The sequence below is a fragment of the Cucurbita pepo genome, chromosome 18 (assembly GCF_057944985.1).
Source record: "Cucurbita pepo subsp. pepo isolate OVF chromosome 18, ASM5794498v1, whole genome shotgun sequence".
In the NCBI taxonomy this organism is placed as follows: domain Eukaryota; kingdom Viridiplantae; phylum Streptophyta; class Magnoliopsida; order Cucurbitales; family Cucurbitaceae; genus Cucurbita; species Cucurbita pepo.
Window position 1 is genome coordinate 7,479,996 of NC_141815.1, and position 11,334 is coordinate 7,491,329.

At 38.4% G+C, this 11,334-nt stretch overlaps 2 protein-coding genes and 1 long non-coding RNA gene across 4 annotated transcripts; all 3 read left to right on the top strand.

Annotated features, from left to right (window-relative positions):
• Positions 1–3,112: 3,112 nt before the first annotated feature.
• Positions 3,113–4,312, top strand: G1 (transmembrane protein G1P-related 1). Its single transcript, XM_023659689.2, has one exon. The coding sequence runs from the start codon at positions 3,263–3,265 to the stop codon at positions 4,040–4,042; it is 780 nt and encodes a 259-aa protein (XP_023515457.1). The 5' UTR covers positions 3,113–3,262; the 3' UTR covers positions 4,043–4,312.
• A 2,393-nt stretch (positions 4,313–6,705) lies between these two features.
• Positions 6,706–8,005, top strand: LOC111780329 (uncharacterized). The gene is made up of 3 exons (XR_002812830.2): positions 6,706–6,916; positions 7,049–7,153; positions 7,232–8,005. It is a non-coding gene; the product is annotated as an uncharacterized LOC111780329 (long non-coding RNA).
• An 828-nt stretch (positions 8,006–8,833) lies between these two features.
• Positions 8,834–11,264, top strand: LOC111780192 (zinc finger A20 and AN1 domain-containing stress-associated protein 8). Of its 2 annotated transcripts, none has more exons than XM_023660524.2 (2): positions 8,834–9,040; positions 10,546–11,264. In XM_023660524.2, the coding sequence occupies exon 2, from the start codon at positions 10,558–10,560 to the stop codon at positions 11,080–11,082; it is 525 nt and encodes a 174-aa protein (XP_023516292.2). In that variant the 5' UTR covers positions 8,834–9,040; positions 10,546–10,557; the 3' UTR covers positions 11,083–11,264. The 2 variants fall into 2 exon arrangements, with proteins under 2 accessions (XP_023516292.2, XP_023516291.2); XM_023660523.2 differs by having other exon boundaries at positions 8,844–9,167.
• The last annotated feature ends 70 nt before the right edge of the window (positions 11,265–11,334 follow it).

An 11,334-nucleotide genomic window follows, 5' to 3' on the forward strand; every position in this document is an offset into this window, starting at 1 on the left:
AGGTAGTTATTATTCCTAAGACAGGTATTTTTATTGTTTTAATCTAATGAAGGTACATGAGCAGGTAGTTTACCGTTCTAGCTTGGAAAGACATAGTGATAGGTATTTTACTGATAGTAGGAACAAGTAGATGCTACTCGACACCACTAGGGAAAATTCATTAATTAGAGCTCAATAGGTAAATATATATGGAGTACGATCATCTTTTCATGAGTATTACCCTAGGGCTTTTCAATGAGCCACGATGACTTGAGATGCACTGTGCGCAAGACTGGCGAAGGACCTAGACATACGTGAAACCTAGAGCCAAAAGAAAACAGAAGATCTTTAGGTTGTGAGCCCGAGAGGGATTGAGTACTCCCCTTAAAGGAGGTATGTTGAGGGTTAGTTAAATAGTGACCTATAAAATTTGGTACAGACGTTAAGCCACAATTTGGTTATTGCCAAGGAGAGTTTTGAGCACATAGCGTAAGTTTTCATGTATAAGATTAAGTCCGACAAGAGCCTACAAGTAAGTTATTCACTCAAGTACTTTTATACTCATTCCATCTGATTTTTTTTTTTTTTTTTTTTTTTTTTTTTTTTTTTTTTTTTTTTTTTCAGATTGAGTGTAGACCACTATTGATGGTGGGAGCATGTGGAGCCGTGCAGCTGCAGGGGGTGTCTTTTAGATCTAGTCTTCTTCCTTCTTTTAGATCTCGAGACTTGCGTATTTTTGTTAACCATTTTAATTTGGCTCCGCGGATATTTAACGTGTTAACTTTACCATTGCACAAGTCGATACACAAAAATTTCAGTGAAGCGTGAGCGGGTGTGGAGAAATGAAGGCAAGATTTCCTACTACTGTCACCGTGGGAGTCCGGGTGTAATAGCTCAAGTCCATCGCTAGCAAATATTGTCCGCTTTGGCCCGTTACGTATCGTTGTCAGCCTCATGGTTTTAAAACACGTCTCTAAGGAGTGGTTTCCACATCCTTATAAGAAATATTTCATTCCCTTCTCCAACTGATGCGGGATCTCATAATCCACCCCCTTGGGGGGCCGTCGTCTTTGCTGACACACGCTCGATATCTGACTCTGATACCATTAGTAACAACTCAAGCCAACCATTAGCAGATATTGTCTATTTCGGCCCGTTAAGTATCGTCGTTAGCCTCACGGTTTTAAAATACGTCTCTAGGGAGAGGTTTCCACATTCTTATAAGAAATGCTTCATTCCCCTCTCCAACCGATACGGGACCTCACAATCAACTCCCTTGGGGGTCATCGTCCTCATTGACACACTGTTTGGTATCTGACTCTAATACCATTAGTAACCGTCCAAACCCACCACTATCAGATATTGTCCACTTGGGCTTGTTACTTATCACCGTCAACCTCACTGTTTTTAAACGCATCTTCTAGGGAGAGGTTTCTACACCCTTATAAAAAAAGTTTCGTTTTCTTCTCCAACCGATGTGGAATCTCACAATCCATCTCACTATCGAGGTCTAGCGTTCTTGCTGGCACTCATTCCTCTCTCCAATCGATATGGGATCTCACAATTCACCCTCCTTAGGAGCCTAGCGTCCTCGCAAACACCAAAGCTAAAACTTTTAGGGTATCTAATCTCATTCGTAGTAACGTTGTGTTTATCAACTTATTGATGCATCCAAATTCAAACATCAAGTGCTCCAAGTTGATAGCACAAATATAGCAGTAGTAACCTGATCATCCGGGTCAACATGCTGGCTTGCATTTCATGAACACAGAGTCAAAGCCTCTTTGCTATGTGTCACGGTTATGCTCGTCCAAGGCGTGTTGTCCATGACAAGCCCAACCCTTTATGTCTTCTCATATTCTAGTGTTTTACTTTTGTATTTCTAGGAAGTATGACGTTTCAGAAATATCATGTCTAGGCCTGTCAGACATGAAATGCCTCAGGATGTACTGTAGGGGGATACGACTAGTTCTCAACTTCTCCCTACCCAAGGTTATATATTGTGAGCCGTTGTTATTTCTCTCTTGCTTGCTTATATAATGTCTCTTTCAAAAATTTCTCTTTCGAAAATCTCTCTCTGGCCTCGGTTCTAAAACCTTCTCTTAAAATCGAGGCCAGAGGCTCGAGCATACGTCGCTTGGCCGTATGCGACGCAAGAACGAATTGGTTTAGCTCACTTGTCGTTGGAAAGTGAGTGCCGCACAATCGCAAGTCCGCTACCATCAAAAGTGCGATTGTGACACTATGCGCGCTTGGCTTGAACAAAGCCACAAATGAGAGCATTTCATGGCACAACATCCTTTTCTTTTTTCATGGCTCAATTATAGAAACTTCAAACTTAAATATATTTTGCTTGGAACAATTCTATGTTCGAATGTGTTAGGACACCACAACAATTCACAGATGAAAAATACGAATCAGGTTAGAAAAAACCTAAAGAAAAATATTAGTTAAAGAGATTTTATTGATAATAGGGGTGTACATTCAACCTGACAACCCCACAACTTGGACCAACCGAACTTGAACTTAAAGAGTTGGGTTGGGTTGGATAAACATTTCGAGCACGGTTGGGTTCATTTTTTCTGAACGCGAACTGAATCGGTTCAGTTTTGGGTTCGTAAGCAAAATCTTCGGGTTGACCCGAGCCAAATAAAAATATATAAAATATATTAAGAATACTTCTTTGTTAATAGATTTGGCATAGTGGTATTGAGGCCCATCTAAAAACATTCACGCTCCAGTCCGCCATGTAAATACAACCTTGATAAATGTAACGGATGATGTCATAGCTATTTTAACTATGTTCGAATAGGGGTGTAAACAAATTAGGTTGAGTTAGTATCCCGAGTAACACAAATAGAGTTCACAACCCAACCTACTATTTTCAAATATCAAACGTTTATAAGTAAGAACACATCACTAACATCGGTTAAAAACGTAAAAAAACATCCATAATCTTCTTAATAATCTTAAAAGTAGATAAATTAAGTTGAGTTATAACTCTATTTTCAAGTTAGTCGGGTTGACCCGACAAAAGAAAGTCAACTCGTGGACCAAAATTTTTAATTTTCCAAAAAAAAAAAAGAGTTAATTTATTTATTTTTTAAGTTACAATAATATGAAGAAAATTCGGGAAATGGTCACGTTGACATTTCTGGAGAAGAGAAGAAGATTACCATTTGGTCTCTTCTTCGATCTTGATTTTCAGAATCCTTCCACAAAACCCTAAACCCTTTCAACCCTAAATTCAATCTTCAATCTTCAATCTTCAATCCCTTCTCCAATGGCTTCAAATCTCGCTTTCCGATTGAGATCGCACCTCCTTTTGCGGTCCTCAGTTCGTTTCTTCCCCACTTTGAATAACATTCAATCGTCCGCCATACCCAAATCTCCCCCTCTTATCGCCTCTGCACTTTCCGATCTTCGTCGACTTCCCAAAGAGACCGTCTTCAATCTGTCTGGATTTCGGTTTCTCTCAACTGCACGGCGGAATCCGACCCGTCCTAAACAGGTCGACATCGGAGCTCGGGCTAGGCAGCTTCAGACGCGCCGGCTCTGGACCTATGCTCTGACTTTCAGCTGCATCGCGGGGTTCATCGTCATCATCCTCAATAATTTTGAAGAGCATCTGCTTTTCTACGTGACGCCCACTGATGCGCTCGAGAAATACTCTGCGAATCCCTCGAAGAATAAGTTTCGTCTCGGTGGTCTGGTTCTTGAAGGCAGTGTGATGCATCCAGCGTCGTCTTCTCAAATGGAGTTCGTGATAACGGATTTGGTCACCGATATATTGGTTCGCCATCAGGGGTCGTTGCCGGATTTGTTTAGAGAGGGGCATTCGGTCGTGGCGGAAGGTTTTATTAAGCCATTTACCGATGAGATAAGAAATGAGGTCTCTACGAAGAGTGTTTCGGGAAAAGCGAGGAGTGGGGAATATTATTTTTCGGCTACGGAGGTTTTGGCAAAGCATGATGAGAAGTATATGCCTGCGGAGGTTGCGGCTGCAATCGAGAAGAACAAGAAGAAGATCGAAGAAGGAGAATTGGGGGCGAATCACGCTTGATTCAATGGGTACAATTGTTCTCAATTCATTTTCTGATATTTGTTTCATTATACATACAACAATATCTCGAGAGGACATGATAAATTGTTGGTAGTTCATATTTAGAATTTGCTTAATCAATATTCTTGTGAGGTAGTTACCCTCTGGATGGGGTGAGAGAGCAATTGATTTTGTTTCAATCTGAGGCATCTGACTGACATCTTAAGTTTGTCTTGTAATACCAAAATCTTTGGTGATTCCTTATTATTCTGAATAAAAGGAAATTACTTATGGATGTTATGTCCTTTTCATTTTTGGTCGTTTTTTGAGCTGGTTTCGTTATCCTTATCTTCGGATTAGATGTAAGTATCCTTGTTTTTTTGACAATCCACCAGAGGGTGAAGGTGATATGTAACTATCCTTATATTCAGATGTCATAATTTATATTGAAGGTTCTTTCTAGCATGAAACTTATTGAAACTCGATAAGTGCAATACTCGCATATGAAAAATGTATTCAATATGTTCAATAAACGTGTTATCTTTGTGGTGATATTCAAATTCTTATAGCATGTCATTACAGTTGTGTATTGTTGTATCCTTGTCACTTTTTTGTGTTTATGGCTTTTAGATTTTGGGGTTGGCAAATGTGAATGCTTTTTTGCAAAGGAGAAAACTTCATTTTCAGTATCTTTCTAATTGTGGCTTTGCTAAAGACTTCATTATTACGAGTATGATCTAATAATGGTTCATCCTAGATATGTCTTTCCAGATTTATCTATTTCTTTATATATCCGTTCGTACTTTCTTTTATTCGTTGAATGGTAAGACTTAAGATTTTTTGTTAACCTTCTCTTCTATGTGCTCCTTTTTGGCCACTTTTTTGAAACTTTAGTTATTATTATTTTCTTTGCCATCTTCGGGCGAAGGTGTCCTTCTAAGAGGAATCGTACCGTTTTCTATATGTGTGCCATGGCTGGAATGAAAACAGAGGGAGTCGTCAAAGAAGGATAGCTCCAATAAGGGAAGAGTGTCCCTATAACTGATATGGAAATTCTTTTTTCGTTTTAGCCAGAGAGAATGAACGCCATTTTAGAGCAATCCCCTTTGGCATTCATCAACTTCGCGTGTGAGAGTTTCCTACCATCTTCTTTCTTGGAAGGTCTCTCTCATTTATACAATTTCTTTTTGTCCTATAAAAGCAATGGTGGTGTATAATTTGGTAAAGGAGATTCTAAGAAGAGGAAGATGCTTTGAAAATTTTCATTTTCAATATGTTTCATAACTCCATATTGCTGGGTATATGATTTATTGATAATTAGATGTGCTAATTATGAATGGGTAAGCGTCAAAGTTGTTTTGTTTTAAGGGTCCATAGAGGCTTCAAGTCAATTTCTGTTACTATCTAATACTGTCAGTTCAGATAGAAGAGTATTTTCTTATCATCATTTGAGCTAGGAGGTTTTGTTTTTTCATCTTTTGATATTGCTGCATTGGATCCTATCTTAGAAAGATATTTCTGTGTTCAAATATACATACATACATACATAACACACACACACACACACACACACACATATATTCTTGAATAATCTGCTTGATGTATGTTAATTGCTTGGACTATTTGAAATAATCCTATAGGTGTCTGTCAGGGCATCAGGTGCCAATCTCTATTTTTGAAAGGTCGGTTGTTCTTCTCCATTACACTTTCATCATGTTCTGCTGAGCCTATTGAGAATGTTGTACTTTCTTTTTCTGAAGGCTACTCATCATCCTTATTTTTATGCATTGTTTGAGCAATTATAGATAGATAGATTGGTAGAAGGGAGAAGGATAGACATAGAACTTGGATTCATATAGATAGTGTGAGATCCCACGTCGGTTGGAGAGGAGAACGAAACATTCTTTGTAAGGGTGTAGAAACCTCTCCCTAGCAGACGCGTTTTTATTGAGGGGAAGTCCGAAAGGAAAAGCCCAAAGAGGACAATATTTGCTAGCGGTGAGCTTAGGACGTTACAGATAGACTAATAGAAGGGATAAAGATAGACATAAAACCTGGATTCATACCATTGTATACACGGCTGACTCAAGTGGATTACGCAACTTTTTTCGTTAAATGTTTTAGACCTGGATTACTGATTTATGTTTTTAGTTAATCATCTCAAGACTCACTGCTAATTGCGATATTATAATTTGAATTTAATGCCATTTGTTGATAAGCCTCTAGCGATTAGATCCTTTACAGAAGGCTTTTTCTTCTCTTGGAAGCTTTCATTGTAAGTTCTTTGTTTTCTTAGTGTAGAGTGACTGCATTGTTGGAACTTTGACAGAAACCCGTTTCTTCTCTTTTTACTTGTCCTTTGTTATCATTGCCTGATTCCTACCTTAGTGTCTTCATATTTTATGCATTTTTTATGATCATCCTCTGAAACCTATTTTTCGTTCTTGGGAAACTTAATGTCGAAACGATTCTTTATTGACAATACCCCTGAGATTACATACCAAAAGCATTTAGAATCATGTCTATATGGGCAGAGAGAGAAAAAATAGTGCCAGCACAATGACAACAACATATACATACAAACCATCAAAATCCAATCATACTGATCGATGAGAAAGAAGGAAGATCTGGTATCTAATGCCAGAGAAGCTCAAGGAGGCTGATGAAAATCGATAGCAGAACCCCGCCGCTGGAAAATGTCACCTGAAATCCAGTCCCAGCATCCATGGCAGGCAACGGTGCAAGTCCTCCACTGTCTTGAGCTCTTGCCACAGCAAGCAGAAGCACCATGGTCGCCATGAACCACCTCATCGCCGCTTGGATGCTGAATCCATCCATTGTTAGACGCACAGAAAACTTGAAAAGAACGAGAGGAGAGGAAGAATCAAGTTCAAGGTAATATCAATTGGTGGTGGAGATTGGATTTAGAGAAGCAATATTTATACAGGCATATGGAGATGAATTGGAGATTAAATTGATTGTGATTCATGAATGTTGAGTTTACTGATTGTTATGTTGCTTCTTTAGATGGCGTACAGCTCCTTTTGAGGATGACATATCAGCTTACTTCGCTGCTCACAGGGCCATGTAATGCCTCTCCCGCAGCTAACTTGAGTAACTTTGTGGTATAAGGTAAGCATTTTTGTGTGTCTTGTGTTTTGCTTCTCATTCAATGCCCCTCTTACCTTTCTACTACTTTCCTTTTAATAGAGTCTGTAGTCATCTGTTTGCTTTGGTTATTTTGCCTGCACCGCTTTCGTCTCCCGCATCAAGAGCTCGTTCGCCAAGTCGGAACTCCCACTTTCTCGTCTATGACGGCTTTCTTCGATGCTAGCAACCACATTTGACCCTTTTTCGCACTTCCCTTACATTCTAACTTCAAAAGAGACTTGACCTTTACTTACAGAGAGGTTGCGATACCACACTCTTCCGTGCTCGTAGGTTGACTTCCCTCACTGATCAAAGAGCTAATTTTGAAGAGATTCTTCATTGATCCCGCATACGGCTCAAGTGGCGAACGCCCTTTCCTTCTATTACTTTCAAAGATATCATTGAATGTGAATAGAATCTCTGTCTGCCCTCTTATTTGGTTTGCAGCTGCAAGTTCAACCGTATCTCAATCCTAGAACCTTGCATGAGCCAACCCCAACTTTGCCAAAATACACTTCAGTACTTTCCCATGACAAATAGTGGTTGGAAATAGATTGGAAGGGTATTATATAGTACTAAGCTTTCTTTAAGTTTAGCTTAGGTTTGGTTCGAGTATCTTCGGTAGCATATAGTTATAAAATTTTGACCTTAATGGCTACCCGCTGATGTCATATTTAGTTCCATTCTTACATTGATCGAACATTTGAAGATATTGATTTAATTTATAAGGTCGTTACTATGTAGAAAAATGAAAATATTTTAACAATATCTTTTAGAAAGTATCATTGGTCACGATAGAAATGAAAATTGCATCTAGTTGCTAGAGTCGGGAACCTATTATGAGTACTATATTCAAGAATTGTATCATGTATGCATTATAATATTTACCTTTTTTGCGAATTTGAACCTAGTTTAGCTAATAAAGTTTATTAATTATCATTTCAAATGTTTGAAGCATAAATATTTTAAATTTTCAAATGAAAACTGAAATAAAATTTCTTTTATTATATTGACATTAATTAGTTTTATGATTTTTTTTTCTTTGTTAAAATTAGTAGATGAATTAGCCCGACCAAAAAAAAAAAAAACTTGAAGTGATGTGAACGACATAACTTTTTTAGTTTGAAGTTTTATCGGGAACAGACTGATCCGTTGAAGCTTTGTTTCTCTTATAGACTTACACCATTCGTATAGGAAAACTTTTTCTTTTTGATAGCAGTCGTAGGGTAAAGACTTGATCATATCTCGAGATTGAAACTTGTGCAAGACATAACTTTTTTAGTTTGAAGTTTTATCGGGAACAGACTGATCTGTTGAAGGTTTGTTTCTCCTATAGACTTACACCATTCGTATAGGAAAACTTTTTCTTTTTGATAGCAGTCGTAGGGTAAAGACTTGATCATATCTCGAGATTGAAACTTGTGCAAGGGTAGGAGTAGACGTAGCAAAGTAGCTTGCCAATTCACAACGGACAAGACAAACCTAGAATTTTCTTTTTTTTTTTAACAAATCATCTCGAGACTTTCAAATAAAGACATTCAAGTAGTTGGTATATTTAATTGATGCATGAAAAGTATATAGATTGACGTCGCCTACTTCACACACAAATAAAATAGCGATGATTCATTGAATTCTAGGAAGTTCTTAAATTCTTACGCATTCAATTTTATTAAATTAAAATTGAAATTGAAAGTTACAAAAATTTAATTGATGAAATTCCACAGCTCATAAGGTTCTCTCTTCTTGTCGCATCAATCAGTACTCAACAGTTCTTCCTCCGGAGAAATTTTGGCTTCGGAAATGGAGATGGCGCATTACATGTAGTTCTCTCTTTCTTCCTTCTTCTTCCGCTCTGGGTTTTCTTCAAGGGTTAGGGTTTCTAATCCCCCTTTGTTTTCTTTCAATTTCTCGAACGGATCCTTATCTTCGAGGATTTGGGCTCTGTTCCTTGGTTGAGAACCCTTGTTTCTAAGGTTTTTTCGTCCCATCATAAGCGGTATGAGAATTTCCCTTCCTTTTATGTGAATTTTCATGTGTTTGCTAAGCATGTATTATAACGTTTCTCCTTATGTTATTTATGAGCGTTGTGATGGAAGTATATATGTTAGGATCGTTGCGCTCTTGATTCTGTGAGTTGCTGTTGGTACTGGTCAAGACTGTTATTGAGATAATTTGGGAAGTGTTTAATTCTTACTTGGATTGTCAAAATCATTAGTTTGGTGTGAAATTTTTGTTGTTTTTTCAAGTCCACGAGCATTTTGATCAAGGTTCGGTTGTGGATTCAAGCATTGTTTTTATGCCCCACTACATGTTTTGAGTTGAAAGGTTGGTTTGTAATGGATTGTCTGTTACTTTGGAGTTTATATGTTCAAGTTTTCCCGATGAGTATGGATTTAACTGAAGGGTGTTCTAGATATGAAGACTGGAAAAGTATGGCCTTGTTTCTCATTGTTGGCATGAAACTATAAGATCTTTTGATTCTTTTGATCCTCTCTGGCTATCTTGGTTTCTGCTGATAATGTAGGAAAGCTAATTTCGATACTAAGTTGTACTTACGTTATAACAAATAACTAGTAATAGCCCAAGTTCACCGCTAGCAGATATTGTTTTCTTTGGGCATCCCTTCCAGGCTTCCCCTCAAGGTTTTAAAATGTGTCTACTAGGAGAAGTTTCCACACCCTTATAAGGAATGTTTCATTTCCTCTTCAACCAATGTGGGATCTCACAATCCACCCCCTTGGAGGCTCAGCGTCCTCGCTAGCAAACTGTCCGGTGACTAGCTCTGATACCATTTGTAACCGCCCAAGCCCACCGCTAATCAATATTGTTCTCTTTGGGCTTTCCCTTCTATGCTTCTCCTCAAGGTTTTAAAACGCGTCTAATAGGGAGGAGTTTCCACAATCTTATAAGAAATGTTTCGTTCCCCTCTCCAACCGATGTGGGATCTCATATAACCTTTTATGACTTGTTCATGCTTTACTTCTCTTCTATAATTTATGATTTTAAACTTGTTGCAAGTTTTTCATTTTCAGACTTGTAATAATGGCTTCTGAGACCGAGGAATTAGATTAGCCTAAGAATCGTTCTTAATCTTTTCGTATCCCTAATTAATTTCAGTACCAGTACCTTAAACATACATGAATAACATTCTTTGTTCATTGGCACCTGTATGATTATAGAATTTGATATCTTCAAGCTCTTCACTTGATAGTACATAGTATTAGTAGCTGTATTTGGTTAGTAGCCATGGCATCATCTTGATTCCTAGTGCAGTCTGCCTATTAAATGAAATTTATGTGTAGTTTTTGAACATGTGTATCTGTCTGTTTCCCAACCAAAAAGAACAAAAACAAATTCATGTGAATGTGTTGCAGGAGATTAAGAACATGGAACATGATGAGGCAAGCTGTCAAGCTCCCCCTGAGGGTCCCCTTCTGTGCATCAACAACTGTGGCTTCTTCGGAAGTGCAGCTACTATGAATATGTGTTCTAAGTGCCACAGGGATTTGATGTTGAAACAAGATCAGGCTAAACCGAGTGCGTCAACTCTTGGAAGTATCATGAATGGATCGTCTAGTTCTAACCGAAATGAACCCTTTGTCACCGCGGGTGTCGTCGTCGATGAGCCAGTTAGTTTGGTGGAGCCTAAGATCTCCTCAATGCAGGCATCTCCTGTGGTTGTTTCTGAAGGGAGCAGTGGAGTGAAGCCAAAGGACAGACCTAAACGTTGCAACAATTGCAACAAGCGAGTTGGATTAATGGGATTCGACTGTCGATGTGGTAACGTCTTCTGTGCCATTCATCGTTACTCCGACAAACATGACTGCCCTTTCGATTATCATACTTCTGCACAGGATGCGATTGCTAAAGCCAACCCCATTGTGAAGGCAGAGAAGCTCGATAAGATCTAGCGCAAATCAAGCTAAAGGCTGGCTGGAACCTTTTAATGCGTCGATCATCGACATCATCACCTAGATGATTTCTGCTTTGCTTCATGCATATCTTGTAACCTGTTGTGTATTGTTATATTTGAAAGAGGTATGGCAAAATCATGGCATCTCTGCAGTTTGAATAAAGTGTAGGAATTGGTATTTTTCTCGTTCTTGCAACGGTTTAATGTTATCATCTTAAGCATGTTTCGTGACTGTATCGTGTCATAAAGT